This window comes from Gracilinanus agilis, chromosome 3, assembly GCF_016433145.1.
Source record: "Gracilinanus agilis isolate LMUSP501 chromosome 3, AgileGrace, whole genome shotgun sequence".
NCBI classification, from domain to species: Eukaryota; Metazoa; Chordata; class Mammalia; order Didelphimorphia; family Didelphidae; genus Gracilinanus; species Gracilinanus agilis.
The window spans coordinates 6,880,584-6,900,148 of NC_058132.1; the positions used below are offsets into that span (position 1 = coordinate 6,880,584).

General features: G+C 40.6%; 1 protein-coding gene across 1 annotated transcript in view; it reads left to right on the plus strand.

Moving 5' to 3' along the window:
• Window positions 1-4,782: 4,782 nt before the first annotated feature.
• The window catches only part of LOC123240689 (zinc finger protein OZF-like), a gene marked incomplete at its 3' end in the record, with an annotated part of 28,438 nt that continues 13,655 nt past the window's right edge, over window positions 4,783-19,565 (plus strand). The window contains exons 1-3 of the mRNA XM_044668409.1: window positions 4,783-4,861; window positions 5,272-5,393; window positions 11,940-12,066. Coding sequence (XP_044524344.1) covers window positions 4,783-4,861; window positions 5,272-5,393; window positions 11,940-12,066 — 328 coding nt within the window. The remainder of the gene's footprint in view (window positions 4,862-5,271; window positions 5,394-11,939; window positions 12,067-19,565) is intronic.

Genomic DNA, 19,565 nt, shown 5'->3' on the forward strand with positions numbered 1-19,565 from the left:
AGGCTGCAGCTCCCCAGGCTGGGGGACAATTAGTGTAGAGCCCCTCCCCTAGCAGGCCTCTTCTCCAGGGGCCCTGGCAGGACTCCATTTCCCAGAATGCCTTCGACATGACAGCATGAAAGTCTTGGCCCTCCCCTTTGGAGGACTCCATTTCCCAGAATGCCTGTTCCCTGACTTCTCCCTAGTCTTGCCTCCTCCCCCATGTGGCCGGCGCAAGGCATGCTGGGAATCTCTCTTCGTTCCTTGAGGGCGCACAGTTGTTCTCTGAGCTTTGCTTTGCTGGGTGAGAGGGGGAGGGGAGGGAGTCCGTGCGCAGGCGCGGCCCCGGGCTCCTGCTCTGACAGCTGAGACTTTCTGCTCCCTAACCCCGGGGGGAGCGGGAGGACGCGGGGAGACGAGTTCTGAACTTCGGAGTAGCGGGGCTGTGTGCACATGTGCGACAAGGGAGGAGCAGAGGCAGCGTGGCGGGGTTTAAATGTTGGGTGCTGGAGGAGAGTTTGTGGGTGTCTGGCGGTCACTTTTAAGGACCGTAGAAAAGGGACAAACTGGGAAGCGCCTGTGTCAGGCCGGGGCGGCTCTGTCTGGAGCAGGAGCCCTGGCGAGGCTTTCCCTCCCCCAGCTCCCGGCCCTCTGCTCGCCCCTCTTCCCCCATGCCTTGGACCAAGAGCCGAGAGGCAGCTGGGGGCGGGGAAGAGGCATTCACAGTTTGGGGGAGGGGCGGGTCTGGGCCCTTCCCCAATGGGGGTCCTCCTGGTCAGAACCTGCCAAGAGAGAAGCAGCCAACATAAGCCTGGTGGGTGGGGCATGCCGATGCCCACGTGCCAGGGAAGGAGCCCAGATCTTGGGCGCCGAAGAAATGCCAACTCGCTCTCCCCAACCCCCACCTGATGCCCGTCTCCCCTCCAGTGTACCCCCACCTCCTAGGAGTTTCAGTTCTACCCAGTGCAGCTTCTGCCTGGAATGACGCCAAAGATGGCGCTAGAGGGGAGGGGGGCTTCTTCCTGGCCAGTCCAAGACCCTTTCCAAGCCTGAGGCTCCCTGTTCCCCCTTGTGGGGGAGGGGCTCCCCTGAAGCGGGGGAGGGGGTTAGGGGGGGAAGACTTGGCAGCTCCTCTGAACCCTCCCCCTCTATCTCCTTCCCCACAGGTGTATGAAGAAGCCTCCCCACCTTGGGGCCCTGAAGGACCCCCGTGTGGCCGAAGTAGAGACCCCAGAGCCAGAGGGAATGGCCCCCGGGACCCCGAGGCCCCCCTCCCAGGTGAGTGCAGCCCATCCCCAGCCCTGGCTAAGCGCCCTTCCCCCCACCCAGGAGAACTCAGAGCTGTGTCTCTCCCAGGCCTCCAGGGGTGTCATCACTCAGGGGGAGCTCCAGGGTCAGCCATGGCTGTCCCATATCCACCATGTTCTGGGATTTCCCGGCCTCGGGAGCCCCTGCCTGAAGGAGCCGGCCCAGGGGCTGCCATTCATTCCTCCCCACCAGTGTGACGCCCCCCCCTCAGCGGGGATGGCCGGGGGTCCCCCAACTCCACAGATAGCCCAGGGATAGGCTCTGCTCCTGAGCTCTAGGCCCCGGGCTTGGACAGGTCAGTCAGGCCTGCCAGGGAGACTTCAGAAGGAGTTTGGGGTGAGATCTGGTGAGGCACCAACAGGAAAAGGAGCCTTTTTATTTTTATTTTATTGGGGGGGGCCGTAAATCCTGCTTTATCTGACAAATCACTTAATCTAAGCTTTGATTTCCTTTTCTGCAGAAATGAGATAGCTGTTCTAGTACTTTGTGGACTTGCAAATTATAAGTAAGACGCTGTACATGTTACAGAGTTGTTGTGAAACACAAGACAGACACTACATATATACAGCCTTTGCTATGAGCTCGTACTTAATTGGGCAATATTGTTATTATCCTCCTTTGATTTTTTATTTCCCGGAGTACTTTCTTGTACCTTTTTTATTCATTTGTCATGTATTATATTGCATATATTTCTGTGGGTGTATATGTAGATATATGCCTACACACACACACACACACACACACACACACACACACACACACACACACATATTATTTTGTGTATATTTGTATTATATTTTTTTAATTTTTATTTTTTAGAACATTTTTCCCTGGTTACCTGATTCATGTTCTTTCCACAACAACCCCCATAGTTCCCCACTGCTCCTGCTGCTGTTGTGGGAGAGGGAATGCTAGTTCTGGCCCAAAGAATTGCAACTCAGACCCAGTCCTCCCAAGACATGAAGGTATCTCTTGAAGGATGTTCCATCTAGTGTCACCCTGGGGATGGACAAAGCCTCTGGAGGGTTTCCGGTTTCTAGATGTTATTGAGGGTCTGGGAAATTGTGTCCTCTCATGCTTGGAAATCTCAGCCTTTCCTCAGACTATTCCTCCTGTGGGTGTCTCGGAGGCATTCCAGGCTGAAAAGTAGGGAACGAGTCAGGAAAAGGAGTGAAATGGAAGAGTATCCAATACCAAGTATGCCTTGTGATTCCCAAGGAGAAGATTGGAGAAGTAGAAGAGCCCTGCCTAGTACCATGTTACTGTCAGATCTGGCCACTGCAGTCATTCCTCAGTCAGTCTCTTAACATGTTATCATGGCCCTTGATCCTCAAGTTTCCATAGTTATAGGGCTAGCCTTAGATCTTTTGTTTTTCATAAATAGCCTGATTTGAAAATTAAGGTTGAATTGTGATATTTTTTGTGGAATAAATTTTCCTTTAGTTTTGCAAAGGTCACTCTATATTTGGTGCCCCCTTCCTCCCAGGTTATGAAACTAAGGAGAACCTCCCTTCTTTTCTTTAGCTAAAAGGATTAAGGGCAGGACTGTGTATAAATGGAAATTTTGAACCTTGGACTTCATCCACCATAAGTCCCTTAATTTTCCCAAAATTCCTTTTAATCTCTCCTTCGCCTCCACGTTTGCGTGGTTATGTTATTTTTTTGTAGTTGTCTGTAACTCCTCCCTCCCGCTTTTTTGTTCCTGAGAGCAAGCTGGTTAGTACCTTTTAATTCGTCTCTTTTGTTAGTTTATTATTAATAAAATATTCATAGATATATTTCATATTTTGCATATTAATGTTAATCTTTACAACTGGCAAGCTATGTGGAACCTTGACCCATTTTGAGAGTGTGATAGGCTAGCCACAAGGCTGGGGAAAGCTTGAACTGATTCCTTCCTTGTATGGTCAAGAACCTATGAGGTCAGATATGTATATAGTGTGAGAGAGAGATAAGGACAAGAGACATATGCTAGATGACCACAGTACATGACCAGTCAACATATCACTTTTTTTTCTAATTTTTAAAATTTAGAATATTTTCCCATGGTTACATGATTCATGTTCTTTCCTTCTCCACCAAACCTCTCTACCCCGTAGCCGACATGCAATTCAACTAGGTTTTGCATGTGTCGTTGTTCAAGACCTATTTCCATATTATTGATAGTTGCACTAGGGTGATCGTTTAGCGTCTACATCCCCAATAATATCCCCATCTATCCATGCGTTCAAGCAGTTGTTTTTCCTTTGCATTTCTACTCCCACTGTTCTTCTCTGAATATGGATAGCATTCTTCTCATAAGACCCTCAGCATTGTTTTGGATCCTTGCATTGCTGCTGGTAGAAAAGTCCATTATGTTAGATTGTACCACATTGTATCAGTCTCTGTATACAATGTTCTCAATCAAGGTACATCCTCTCAGTTTCCAACTTTTTTCTACAACAAATAGTGCAGCTATAAATATTTATGTACAAACAGGTCCATCTCCATTTTTTTTAATCTCTTTGGGATATAGACATAGGATGCATATTGCTGGATCAAAGGGTGTACATTCTTTTAAAGTCCTTTGGGCATAATTCCAAATTGCCTTCTAGAATGGATGGATCCATTCACAACACCAGCAATGCATTAGTGTCCCAATTTTGCCACATGCCCTCCAACAATTATTTTCCTTTACTGTCATATTGGCCAATCTGCTAGTTGTGAGGTGGTATTCAGAGTTGTTTTGATTTGAATTTCTCTAATTGAGTGATCTCAAACATTTCTCATGTGGTTATTGATAGTTTTGATTTCTTCATCTGAAAACTGCCTATTGATATCCCTTCATCATTTGTCGGGAAATGACTTGATTTCTTATAAATTTGATGTAATTCTTTATATATGTGAGAAAGTAGATCTTTGTCAGAGAAAATTTATTATAAAAATTGTTTCCCAGTTTGCTGCTTTCCTTCTAATCTTGGCTGCATTGGTTTTGTTTGTACAAAACCTTTTGAATTTAATATCATCAAAACTATTCATTTTACAACTTGTAATGTTCTCTATCTCTTATTTGGTCTTAAATTCTTCCCTTCTCCATAGATTTAAAAGTAAAACTATTCTATGTTCACCTAATTGACTTACAATATCACTATTTATGTTTTAAGTCCTATACCAGTGATGGGCAAACTATTCCCTGCGGGCCAGATCCGGGCCATAGTTTTCCCATCACTGCCTTAAGCAATTCGCTATTCACAATACCCCCACATCCAGATGTACTGATTAAAAAATTGCTTAAGGCAGTGATGAGCAAACTACAGCCTGGATCTGGCCTGCCGGGAATAGTTTGCCCATCACTGTCCGATACTCATTTTGGACTTATTTTGATATAGGGTGGTAAGATGATAGGGTGCAATAAGTTCCAGTGCACCTACTAAACTAGAATTGGAAGAGCAAGTACTGGAGTCTACCCCTGCACATATGTTGTCTTTGTGTGAGGTTCTGATCCTGTCACCTGACATGGGGATTATACATCTACGGGATCATCAGAGGTTTAGCCAGGCTGACATTGAACACTTTAAGAAGGCATTACCTAAGTGTGAGGAGAATCCCCATGGAGTGGTTAAGCAGTTTAAGAAATATTTTAAACTGTCTGATCTTTTGTTTTTGGATGTGGAGATCCTTCTTGATAAGCTATTGACTAAACATGAAAAGGCTAAGATTACCGAAGAGACAAATAATAACCCCCAACTTCCTGATTGGCATGACCAAGATCCTGATTGGAATGTGAATTCCTTTGCAGGCCTTAGGGAATTAGGAGCAGTTAGAGAAGCCTTGTTGGAAACACTTAAGGCTAACTCTTAAGGGTCCTGAGACCCGGTCAAAGATTGAAAAGATCAAGCAGGAGGTGGGAGAGACCCCATCCACCTTCACTCTCCTCTGCTGGTTTACATGATTAGGCAGCATGGGGTGAGCTAATGTGATCTGGGGCTTAAGGTTTCATTGCAGCTAAAGGCCGAATTTTGAGATTGTCTACCAATTGGACTGCTGATCCTCACAAATTCCTGGGACTTCAAAAGGTGGATCTGAGGTGTTGTTTTGCTGGTGAAGCCCGATTGTGGGATCCCGAAGTTAGCCTATGCCCTAATGTAGAACCTAGACTCATAGGTGGTGGGGATGGGTGGCCAGCACACCTCTGTGTACAGTTTTGCTTTTAGTTGCCCCTTACTCCATGAAAACTGCCTCTCTTTGCCTACCTATTGTGTAATTAATTTCTGTACCTTTGAACTGTGATTCCCAGTGTCCCTCTTTCATCCTCACGTTACATCCTTACGTTTTGGAGATAAAGTTTTGGTAGCCCCCTCGCTCTCACTCTTTTCTCTTCTCCCGCAAACCAGGTCAGGAAATATTGCTCTTTACTGTAAAGGGGGGAAATGATGGTTGGACTGAATATTCAAAGGGGTGGTTGCCAAGGAATTGATTCAATTCTTAATGAAAAACTCAAGTCAGAATGACTTTATGGTAGTTTATTTACAAATAGGAAGAGAGCTTGAAACTAAGAAAATCAGAGAGAGGATAGGGCAAGATATCTAACCTAACATGCTAAGTATTTTGCTCTGGCCCCTGGTTCAACCCAGGCAGGGCCAATTAGTCCTCAACCAGAGGGGCCTGAGCCTTGAGCCAAGGGCCAAGGGATGAATAAAGCAAAGACTTCAGTCACAAAGCCTCTCTTAAGAGGAAAGTCCCTTCAGAACAATCCAGGAAGGAGTCAGTCTTTTTCACTCACCACATGGTAGTTCAAAGGGAGAGATTTAAGAACAGTCTCACCAAGTCCAAGGTCTCATCAAGAGTTCCTCCAGGCTCAGTTCAAGGCTGAAGAGAGCCAGCTCTCTAGAAGTCCTTGCAGTTTATCAAGACCATTTCTTTTCTCACTTCCTGTGCCTTCCTCCCATTTCATGTGTACCAATTACAACAAAAGCTTTGCTTAGGACTGCCCAGGGGGCAGTCAGTCAATTCTGATTTATCACCTACTTTTGCACACATGGGCCATAGACCTCCCCCACTTGAAGATTAAGGGGTGGTGTTTACACATTTGGTGATTAAATCTATTGGCAGGGTAGGATCAATACCATCTTCACATTACTCAGTCTTTACCTTTCCTACACTTCAAGTGGCTATTACTAAATTTTATAAAATATAATGCTTAGAGTCATTAGATATTAATTTTAATCTTACATTTCTGGCAACCAATGAAGATGGAAACAGAATTCTCAATTTTTTTTAAGATAGCTTTTGACTGAAAGTAGTGAGTTTTTCCAGTGGTGGAGACCTCCCCACCTTGGGGGTGGAGGGCAGTGGTGTCTCCACCCACCCTGAGCCCTCATTACGAGGTGCTCCCTGGCTGCTTCTCTGCCTCCCAAAGCTGACTCCCTGAGTCTTTGAGGTTTCTGCATTGGAAGGTGAGAAGCTAAGTAGCTGGCCCCTGTAGGGACTTGTGCAAGGGAGATGGTAGAAAAGGAGCCAGAGAATGATTGGCTGACTGCTGGTGACAGTTGAGACAAGAGGGAATTCTGGATGATGCTCCAGAAGAGGAAGGGAGAGAAGAGGACTTCCAGCAGAGGACTGAGAGAGGGAGGAGGAGGGCTTCCTGACGATCTTTCTTTGGACATTGAAACCCTGATTCCCTGGTCAGAGGCATCCTATCGCTTCTCACCCAGCAAGACTTCAACCAGTTAGATAAGTGTTTGGACTCCATTTTGTGAGCTATCTCTTAGGCTCTATCCTCCATTATCCAACCTTGCTGAGAGACCCTCTCCAGTCTAACTTGCAATTATAGAGAAGGATAGAAACAGAAACAGAAGGAGAAGGGGCGGGAGACACTTAGGAGTGGGAACCCCAAAGGTTCCCACCCGAGTGAAGGACTCCATAGGAATAGCAAAGAGGGCACCCCAAATCCCTCTGCCCTTCACCCCTTTCCCCAATCCCTGAATTATCATTAATAAAAGCCATTCATTAGTCATATAGCATTCCAGAGTGCCTGAAAGACAAGGGGGAGGGGAACCACAGCTTGGTATAGCTGCTTCCATCTTGGAGCCAGATGGATTCACAAGTGAATTCTATCAAACCTTTAAAGAACAACTAATTCCAATACTACACAAACTATTTGACACAATAAGCAAAAAAGGAGTTCTACCAAACTCCTTTTATGATACAAATATGGTACTGATCCCAAAGCCAGATAGATCAAAAACAGAGAAAGAAAACTACAGACCAATCTCCTTAATGAACATAGATGCAAAAATCTTAAATAGAATAAAAGCAAAAAGACTCCAGCAAGTGATCATGAGGGTTATTCATTATGATCAGGTGGAATTTATACCAGGAATGCAAGGATGGTTCAACATCAGGAAAACCATTCACATAATTGACCAGCAAACCAACAAAAACCACATGATTATCTCAATAGATGCTGAAAAAGCCTTTGACGAAATACAACATCTATTCCTATTGAAAACACTAGAAAGTATAGGAATAGAAAGACCTTTCCTAAAAATAATAAGCAGTATATATCTAAAATCATCAACAAGCATCATATGCAATGGTGATAAATTAGAAGCCTTCCCAATAAGATCAGTCGTGAAACAAGGATGCCCTTTATCACCTCTATTATTTAACATTGTACTAGAAACACTAGCAGTAGCAATTAGAGAAGAAAAAGAAATTGAAGGTATCAAAATAGGCAATGAGGAGACTAAGCTACCACTCTTTGCAGATGATATTATGGTCTACTTAAAAAATCTTAGAGAATCAACTAAAAAGCTAGTAGAAATAATCAACAACTTTAGCAAAGTTGCAGGATACAAAATAAATGCACATAAATCATCAGCATTTCTATATATTTCCAACACATTAGAGCAGCAAGAGGTAGAAAGAGAAACACCATTTGAAATCACCCTAGACAATATAAAATACTTAGGAATCTACCAAAACAAACACAGGAAGTATATGAACATAACTACAAAACACTTTCTAAACAAAACTAGATCAAAACAATTGGGAAAACATTCACTGCTCACGGGTAGGACGAGCTAGCATAATAAAAATGACCATTCTACCCAAATTAATTTACTTATTTAGTGCCATAACTATCAAACTACCAAAAAACTTTTTTACTGAATTAAAAAAAAACTATCACAAAGTTTATTTGGAATAACAAAAGATCAAGAATATCAAGGGAAATAATGAAAAAAACTGTGAAGGAAGGTGGCTTAGCAGTACCAGATATTAAGCTATACTATAAAGCAGCGGTCATCAAAAACAATATGGTACTGGCTAAGAGACAGAAGGGAGGATCAGTGGAATAGACTTGGGGTAAGTGACATCAGCAAGACTGTATGATAAACCCAAACAGCCCAACTTTTGGGACAAAAATCCACTATTTGACAAAAACTGCTGGGAAAATTGGAAAACAATATGGGAGAGATTAGGTTTAGATCAACATCTCACACCCTACACCAAGATAAATTCAGAATGGATGAAAGACTTGAATATAAAGAAGGAAACTAAGTAAATTAAGTGCAATGACCCAGGACAATTCTGAGGGATTTATGGAAAAGAACAATACCCACATTCAGAGGAAGAACTACAGGAGAGGAAACACAGAAGGAAAACAACTGCTTGAACACTTGGGTTGATGAGGACATGATTGGGGATGTAGACCCGAAAAGACCACACCAATGTAACTATCAATAATATGTAAATAAGTCTTGATTGATGACACATGTTAAAACCAGTGGAAATGTGAGTTAGCTATGGAGGGGGGGAGTTTGAAGGGTGAAGGGGAAAGTAAAAACATGAATCATGTAACCATGGAAAATTTTTCTATAAATAAAAAATTAATTAAAAAAGACTTCAAAAAAAAACTGACTCAAATCCCATTTTCTTATCTAAATAATTTATCCTAATATCCTTATTGTTATAAAATAAATAGGGACTCTTCTTAATACTGCTATGCTCCTAGGAGATATTGGTTTGGGAAGCTGTGGCTTTTATATTCCCCTAGGTAGCTGGTGACTGGAACACCCACTCACTCACCTTAGTTTGGTGTTATAAGTCCCTTTCTAAATATAACAGTGCCCAGGTAGGACCCTTATGGGTTTGTGGATGGACAACCCTTTCAGGTCCCACCTGGGGTTGGATTAATTAATATTATTATTAGGCTCTATTTGCCCAAGGGACCACTCAGGAAGGTACTTAATAAAACTATCTATTGATGTTAAGTAGGGAAAGGAATAATCAGGAACGGATTGGGGATAGAGACCCTGTCACTATAGCTATGATCAATAATTCCTCAGGACTACACTGTTGTTCAGTAAGCTGGAGCTAGTGGTTTCACGCTCCTCTGGTTCAGCTTGCCACTGCCAAACCAGAAGGCAGTCTGCTCAGTTGGTATGGATACCAATGACCTCTCTCAGCTTTATTAGTATCAATTTGTGATGTTAGCCTGTACAGCCTTTAGGAAGAAATCCCTCAGGAAATCCACCCTCTTCTTCTTATACCTCCCTTCCTCCCTTCATCTCCTGGGCCCAGATACCTAATAGCTAATGATGATTCAAATGCCTAAGGATCTAGGGAGATTCAGAGAGGATCAATGGTCAAAGCTCAAAGACCTAACACCTGAGCCTCCAGGACCAAAGACCCCTCCCAGATGATTGTTAGGGTATTTATATCCTCAGGCCAACTGCCTTTGCTTCTGTCCTCAAGGCTTTGGGGAACATTCCAATGTCTTGCAACTGTCTCCCTTGTCAATCAAGGTGAGACTCAGAGTTTGAATATAACATTATAAGTAACAAACTCTCGTCTCCAAAATATCAAAGGGCCAACAAGAACAAGTTTGACTGAGGCCTAGCCAAAGCTCAGCCTTGAAGCTCAGTTTCCCACAGACCCAAGAGAAAAGAAAGATCTTCTGTTTTCTTTTCATTTAGTAATAGCTCAGTTGGTAATAGCTCTCTGACCACAGCCAATCACTGAACTCTGATTCTAGTATTACCGAATTGACACAGAGAATACCAAGAGCTCCAGAGGTTAGCAGCCTCCTTCACCAAACTCCAGTGAGAGAAGAGCATCCAGGAATGACAGTTGGTTCAAAAAAACCCACTTCAACATTCCACCAAAGACTGACAACTCCCATTGCTTTGCAAATTCCAAGGCAAGCCTAAGGCAGCTTTTCAGAGTTTAACTTATTGAACAAAACCCAAAATCCATTCTTATCTTAATAGAGATCACCTCACTTTCTCCTGGGAAGAATCTCCCAGGTCACTCAGCACTTATCACCTCCCAGATTACATAAAGAGAAGCATTTCAGAGTAAGAAACTTCTGCAGGTTTTATTCTTCACAACATGATTCTCACTTCAGACACTAAAAGATTTTGTTGGTATTACATTGGACTGTGAATGACTGGTCTCTAGTGTAGGATTTAAATTAATGTTGAAATATAAGGATACACTGAGGTGTGTAGATGTTGTAACCCACCAAAGGCTACCTCAGTTTCCCCTTTAGTGCAGTAAGGCAGTTGAGACCTTATAACACTGGATGAGCCATAACTAAGTCTTTCAAACAGTTCTTGATGTAGAAACTAAGCAGTTTATTGGTTAAATAATAGGGAGGGAGGGAGGATTTAGGATTGAGGATACCCTAATCACCAAGATTCTCACTTCCCTCTTAAGTTCATTGCAAGACGATCTCTTATTCTTGATGCTCCCTAAGACCTCCCTGATTCTGACTAATATCCCAAGTCCTCTCTATTATACCTGACACTATAAATCCTCCCTTGTTGGGTTTTCAAGATGTGCCAGGGTTCAAGATAGAAAGGGATGTCTGAGTTCAACCCAGGTGGGCCTGGCCTGAGGCTGAAACCTCAGGCCTCACACGTAGGACAACTGACTCTGGACAATGATGTTCTTATTGAACAAAATGTATGTAGGATCTTCTTCAGATATATATTTTTTCTTATGAGAAAAGGTACTCCCAAAGAAGTTAAAAGGTTTCCCTTCTCTCACTGACAAGCCTGGTGAAACAGGATCAGCAGAGATCAGATCTTTCCTCTCTCAGCTTCAGGATAGGAGAGCACAGTTGGTAGTTGCACCTTCAAAATCTCTCCTTCCCACATTCCAGAATCCTCTCTTAGGTTTCCTAGCATGCAGTCATACTAGGCTCTGCACACCAACTTTTTAACTACACATAATTCATTTCTGTAATTTCTACAATAACAGTGTCTAATACTTTGGGAAATATATTTTATAAAGTTTATTGTCTGACAAAAATAGAACCACATTCTATAATACCTGTTCAAAAATGCCCGCTCCACCAAAGCCTCTTCAGGAAGGAAAGAGAGGAAGAGATGGCACTCTACCCCATTTATATCCTGTCTATATCAGCACATAAACATGAAGTGAGTGGGGTGCTGGGGATGGTAGTTTTGCTGGGGATCATAGTTTTTAGGGTAAAAGATTCAAATTACACACTAGTGTTGGGTATGACAATCTCCAAGGTTAGGAGTTTGACGTGAATCCCTTGCGTGCCTCAGTTTCCTCCAGTCATTTTATGAGGTATATTTATGTTGTACTATAGGAATTCTGAAGATTCAGTTCTAAAATATCATGACTTGCTTGTTTAGGGGTTAATAACCTTTAAGGATGTGGCTGTGGACTTCACCCAGGAGGAGTGGTACCTGTTGGACTATTCTCAGAAAGAGCTCTACCTGGAGGTCATGCAGGAGAATGTGCAGAATCTACACTCTGTGGGTAAGATGCATTTCCTCTGTTACCTCTGAATCTCCTATTAAGGGATTGTCTTCATTTCAAACCAAATGTAAAGGATTTTGACTCTTTGTTGGTGCTTAAAAAAGCAAAAGTGCTTATCACCACCCATGGTCCTCCTCCTGCCTGCTTTTCATTAAAAAATTATTTGAAGTATGTGATAGAAAGCTGGGACATTCCTTTCTTGATCCTGAAATTGTTTCTCTTCTGTTTTAGATAGCTTCAGGTGAACACTTAAACCAGATTTACAGTTACATTCCTAAAGGTAAATCTCATTAGTCATGTAGTCCAACCTCTAATTAGACCTGAAATGTATGTGCAAATTCTGTTAATACCCATGCAACTTTTCCTTGAAGATGGGCATTGAAGGGATCTGCCAAGACAGTCCCTTTCCCTTTTAGATGGGTGTAGTCTTTAACAAGAATGTTTTGTTTAGAAGTATGAGTGAGGGAGGAGGATCTAAGATGGTGGCATAGCAGAAGCAAAAGCTAGAACTACCCTGAGAATCTCAAAGTAACTTTATTATTTTTATTTTTTTCCTCTTTTTAAAAAATGTTGAATATTTTCCCATGGTTACATGATTCATGTTCTTTTCCTTTCCCCCAAACCTCCCCCACAACTTCCTGTAGCTGGCGCACAATTCCACTTGGTTTTACATGTATCATTGATTAAGAACTAATTCCATATTATTGATAGTTGGACTAGAGTGATCATTTAGCATCTACATTTCCAATAATATTCCCATCAGCCAATGTGTTCAAGCAGTTGTTTTCCTTCTGTGTTCTTACTCTCACTGTTCTTCCTCTGAATGTGAATAGTTTTCTTTGTCATAAGTCCCTCAGCTTTGTTCTGGATCCTTGCATTGCTGCTAGTAGAGAAGTCCGGTATTTGATTTGTTTGATTGTACCACAGTGTATCAGTCTCTGTATCCAACATTCTCCTGGATCTGCTCCTTTCACTCTGCAGCAATTCCTGGAGGTCATTCCAGTTCACATGGAAGTCCTCCAGTTCATTATTCCTTTGAGCACAATAGTATTCCATAAGCAACAGATACCACAATTTGTTTAGCCATTCCCCAATTGAAAGGTATCCCTTCATTTTACAATTTTTTGTCACCACAAAGAGCGCAGCTATAAATATTTTTCCTTATTATCTCTTTGTGGTATAAACCCAGCAGTGCTATGACTGGATCAAAGGGCAGACAGTCTTTTAAAGCCTTTTGGACATAGTTCCAAATTGCCCTCCAGAATGGTTGGATCAATTCACAACTTGACCAGCAATGCATTAATGTCCCAATTTTGCCACATCCCCTCCAACATTGATTACTCTCCCCTGCTGTCATTTTAGCCAATCTGTTAGGTGTTAGATTGCATCTCAGAGTTGTTTTGATTTGCATTTCTCTAATTATTAGAGATTTAGAACACTATTTCATGTGCTTATTGCTAGTTTTGATTTGTTTATCTGAAAATTATCTACTTATGTCCCTTGCCCATTTATCAATTGGGCAATGGTTTGATTTTTCATACAATTGTTTTAGTTCCTTATGAATTGGAGTAATTAGACCTTTGTCAGAGGTTTTTGTCATAAAGAATTTTTTTGCAATTTGTAGCTTCCCTTTTAATTTTGGTTGCATTGGTTTTGTTTGTACTTTCAAAGAACACCTAATCCCAATACTATACAAGCTATTTGACATAATAAACAAAAAAGGAGTTCTACCAAATTCCATTCATGACACAAATATGGTACTGATCCCAAAGCCAGGTAGATCAAAAAAAAGAGAAAGAAAACTACAGACCAGTCTCCTTAATGAACATAGATGCAAAAATCTGAAATAGAATACTAGCAAAAAGACTCCAGCAAGTGAGGGTTATTCATTATGATAAGGTGGGATTTATACCAGGAATGTAAGGATGGTTCAACATCAGGAAAACCATTCACATAATTGACCATATCAATAAGCAAACCAGCAAAAATCACATGACTATCTCAATAAATACTGAAAAGGCCTTTGAAAAATACAACACCCATTCCTATTGAAAACACTAGAAAGTATAGGAATAGGAGGGCCTTTTCTAAAAATAATAAACAGTATATATCTAAAACCATCAACAAGCATCTGCAATGGTGATAAATTAGAAGCCTTCCCAATAAGATCAGTCGTGAAACAAGGATGCCCATTGTCACCTCTATTATTTAACATTGTACTAGAAACACTAGCAGTAGCAATTAGAGAAGAAAAAGAAATTGAAGGTATTAAAATAGGCAATGAGGAGACCAAACTATGACTCTTTGCAGATGGTATGAAGAAAAATAAATTGAAGGTTTCAAAGTAATTTTAAAATAGCACCTCTAGATGACTAGTCATAGAATCAACATTGTTAAGAGTGAGTTAGCTCTCCTAAGGAGAACAACTTGAATGTTGGTTAGATATTCTTTATTTTAGGGTATAAGGGGGAACTGAAAGTAAAACTACACACTGCAGAGTGCAGACAATCCATCCCTCACCTACTGTACAGGTTCTGATCCTGGACATATGCCAACTTCTAGACTCTGGGACCCTTGCTTTAGCCTACATTAGAGCATCTGAAGCCTACCCCTTGAAATACAAAGAACTGGAACAAGGCTTTGGCAAGGCCCCAAAGTCACTTGTCCACTTTAACCCTGTGGTGAAGCCCCTAGCCTCAGGGCAAAATAGCTCCCAGTTCACTGAGCCATGCAAGGAATTATCAGTCCCTAGATTGAGACTCAATCAGCAGCTTTCTGAGCATTCAGCCCATAGGCCATGATACCACCTTGGAAGAAATGAAACTTGTAGAAAATGAGAACTATTGCTGAGGGGAAGAGCAGTGAAAAACTGAAGTTTAAGAGAATGCCTCCTCTACCCTGACAACAGAGCCAACTTTGAGATAGAAGTCAAAGTAGGGGAAAAAAAAGGTCTGGGAAAATGAGCAAAAAGCAAAAGAAATATCTAGGCATGTAAAATGTCTAAGGAAACAAAGAAGAGTAAGGCACAGACTCAGGTGCAGACTGGGGTACTAATGCAGCCACATGTAAAACTTGAAATAATAATGGAAATTGCTCTCAGTTGCTGAAGAGTTCAAAAAGGAACTCAAAAATCAAATGAGAGAAGTGGAAGAAAAATGGAGAAAGGAAATGAATGTAATACAAAAAGAAAATAACAGGTTAAAAAAGTAAAATTGGCCAAGTGGCAAAGGAAGCACAAAAATCTAATAAAGAAAACAGTTCTGTAAAAAGTAGAGTTGACCAACTGTTAAAAGATGATCAAAATTCCAGTGTAAAAACGAGTTCCAGGAAAAGTAAAATGGACCAAATGGAAAAGGAGGATTAAAAGGCCATGGATGGAAATCATTTATTAACAATTAGAAATTGGCAAGTGGAAACCAATGACTTTCTGAGACATCTGGAAACAATACAATCAAATCAAAGTATTTAAAAATAAAAGGAAATATGAAATATATCACCAAAAAAACTGGCTTGGAAAAGAGATGCAGGAAATACCATCTAAAGATTATTGGACTACAAAAAAAAACACAAGAATTTCTGTTACAAGAAATTATCAAATAAAATTGCCTTGATATTCTTGATTCAGAGTTAAAAGAGAAATTGAAAGAATCCACAATTCAGTTCCTAAAATAAATGCTGAAATGACAACTCCTAGGAATGTTCTAGCCAAAGTTAAGTTCTACCAGATCCTGCAGAAAGTACTGCACTTAGGGAGAAAGAAAAAATTCAGATATCATGTAGCCCTAGTGTTGATTTCACAGGATCTGGAAGTTTCTACATTAAAGGATCAGAATGCTTGGGATATGATATTGTGGAAGGTAAGGAACCTGGGTTTATAGCCATGAATCAACTTCCCATCAAGATTGGCTATATTTTTTCAGGGAAGAAATGGTTGTTTATTAAAATAGGAGATGTCCAAGCATTCCTGATGAAAAGAGCAAACCAAAACAGAAAAGTTGATGTCCCAATACAAAATTGAAGAGAAGCATGAATAGGTAAATAAGATGGAGAAAATTTATAGAACTCCATTAGGTCGAATTATTTATATGCATAGTGCAAAGATGGTATTTGGAACTCTTAAAATTATTATCCATATCATAGTAGTTAGAAGTAATATACATAGACAGAGGGTGTGGTACTAAACTTGTAATTCTGAGTAGTAAAAAAGAATAAACCTGTAACAGGTCCTTGAATCACCATCAAGGCCCAGTTAAAGTGATTTATGTCCTACAAGCCTGTAGGATAATTGCAGCGATATAGTAATTTACCCATCAGCATCCAGGACTCCAGAAAATTGCCAAACTATTAGAGAAGAGGGATTAGGTTTCGGGAACAAATGGAAAAAAATCTTCCTCTGGTCTGATTTTACCTTCACTATCAGGGATAGATAGGGGAGCCAGAATAAACAGCCAAAGTGGGATGCTTGATAGAAGTGTCAAACAACCACAACTTCAAACAAGTTCAATTCTCCTTTGTAAGGGGGAAAAAGGGGTTTTGGGGGTTCAATATATTAAAAGATGGTCACCAGAGGATTGAACTATTATCAATCCTCAATTAAGAATACTCTCAAGTCAAAATTGACTTTTATGGAAGTTTATTTACAATTAAGAAGAGAGGAAATAAGAATCTAAACCAGTAGGTAATTTGCTACAATCCTCTAATTAATCTAGGTAGACCTAATTAACCCTCAGCAGAGAGTCAGAGGGCCAGAGACCCAGAGGTGAATGAAGCTTCATTCACAGAGTCTATTAAGAGAAGTTTCTTAAGAGAAGTTCAGGAAGATTCAGTCTTTAAACTCATCACATGGAATTCAAAAGAAGATATTTAAAGTAATTTCAACAAGGTCTCAGCGTTCCAGCCAATACTCCTCCACAAACAGAAGAGGTCCTTCACCAGAAGCCCTCTTCAACCGAAGACCCTCTCACTCACTCAACTCCCTCTTTTTAAAGGGGTCACTTATGTGTCATTTCCTGTGCCTTCCCCTAGCATGTGTATCCAATCACAATAGACGCTTCTTATAGAACACCTAGGGGGCGGTCAGCAGATTCTGATTTGTCACTCACTCTAGCACACATGGGTTAGGAGCTCTCAGAATTTGGAGGTGCTCTCACCTTTTGTGATTAAATCTAAAGATGGGCAGTGTAGACTTAATCTAATTATCACATTCTCCCCCCTCCGTGATCATTTGGGAGACTGGTCTCCCCAGTTGATCATTTGACATAATCACCTTGTACCCCTAAAGTTCTAATTACAATAATTAGAGATAATAGGTAAGTAGAAGAGATAGAAAGAGAGAGAGCAAAACCAATGTTTTGCTAGGTGCATTGACAAAAATCCAATTGGGGGTGATCCCCTTTGGCATAAGAGTTTACAATTCAAATAATTGTTATCAATCCCCTCAAGTTCAAGTAGATGCACCTCAAAGTTCATTTTGGATCATCTTGATTCAGTGTAGGTTTCTGCAGACAAATAGTCCATTTTCTGGTTTCAAGCATTAGCAGACTTCTTTTTCTGAAAAATTTTCTCAAACAAAATTTTAAAACTTGGATTTTTTATAAAAATAAAATCTACCCTGAAGAGGGTGGTTGACCAACACCCAGATCAACTCAGAATATATTGTTGAGTTATGGGGGTATGAGTCAGTTATCAAAAGAAAAACCAAAAACATAAGAAAATTAAATTTTTAGAGAAATAAAGATTCAAAATAAGAATCAAAATATCAAAATTTATGTATGTAAAATTTTTCTGATTAAACAATAAATTCATAACAGTTCTTGTATTAGGGTCCAATTAAAGTAAATTCTAACCCATAAATCTGTAGGACAAAATGCAGTAATATTGAGCTTACCCATTGGCAGCCAAGACTACAGCAAGTTGGCATATCATGAGAGAAAAGAGAACTAGATTTTTATGTAAAAGGGAAGTTTACATTCCCTGGTCTGATTTCGTTTCATTCTCAGGGACAGGGGAGCCAGAATGATGATGGCCAAACTCAACTGGCAGTGTAATACAAAGAGTCCTATGACTTAACATATGCCAAGCATTGCAACTTTGAATCTTACACTAAGTTCAAGTCCTTAATATTGGCATGGAAGTTCAGCAGTCCTACTTGGATTGGTATGGTGTGTTTTTGACCTTGTGCTCCATGGCACTGTGCAGTTTCTCATCAATCCCAATGGGACTGGTTGGTCTCCATGACCTTGTGCTTCTTGTACTCTATGTTGGCTCTGTTGTTCCCTTCTTCTGTAATTAGACAGAATCATTAATCACAATCTTATAATATTTAATAATAAATGACAGGTTACTATAGTCTAGGGCTTTTAGGGTATGCATTAAAATATTATAGCAAATATATTTTAAACATATTACTGCAGAATCAAAAATTAATATTGATTATATTACTGTGAGTACAAGGAATTAAAAAGGAAAATCAAATATTCTATTAGAAAAATAAAAGGCAATAGTAAAATAAAAATTCAGGAATTCAATGTGTTCCAAAAATGGTGTCCACTTTTTTATGGACTATTATCTCCAATGCTTATAATAGTATACAGTCAATCAGTTTTAATAGAAGATGCTCTCTTTACATGTGAGCAATGAATCCAAGAGTCCTTTTCTCCAATTTTAATAGTTTTTGGAGTAATTAATAATATTTGAAATGGACCTTCCCAGGAAGGCTGAGTTGCTCCAAAGCTCTGGAAATTCTTTATATACACCTTGTCTCCTGGGTTCAGGTCATGAAGTGAAAAATCTATGGGTCCTGCTTGTACTGCAGTTCTGGATTCATGGAGTTCACACAGTTTATGCTGCAATTCCTGTATATAGGAAGCAATAGAAGTATCTCCTTCTAATAGTGATGTATATGCAGGAGAAAAAGGCTTAGCCTGTATAGGGGGATGTCCAAAAATCATCTCATATGGTGAGATGTGTAGATCTCCCCTGGGCCTACTTCTAAGATAAAATAGAACTAGAGGAAGAATTTCAGGCCATTTCAAATGTGTCTCAGTGCATAATTTGCCAATCATAGCTTTAAGTTCTCTGTTCATCCTTTCAACTTGGCCTGAGCTCTGGAGGTGATATAGTACATGAAATTTGGGAGTTATTCCCAAACAGGAATATATTTCAGATAAAACTGAATTGGTAAAGTGACTTCCCCTGTCCGAGTCAATACGTGCAGACAGGCCAAAATGAGGAATGATTTCTTTTAAAAGCACCTTGGTAACAAAAGCCGCTGTGGCTCGGGCAGTAGAAAATGCTTCTGGCCATCTGGTCAGTTGATCCACTATGACTAGACAAAATTTATATTGTCCAGCCTTTGGCATTGTTATGTAATCAATTTGTAGGTGCTCAAAAGGTGTGTAAGCCAGAGGATGTCCACCAAAAGCCTTGCCATGAAAGGCATGTTGGTTATATGCTTGGCAGGTAGGGCAAGTTGCACATACTTTAGAGGCTATAGTGGT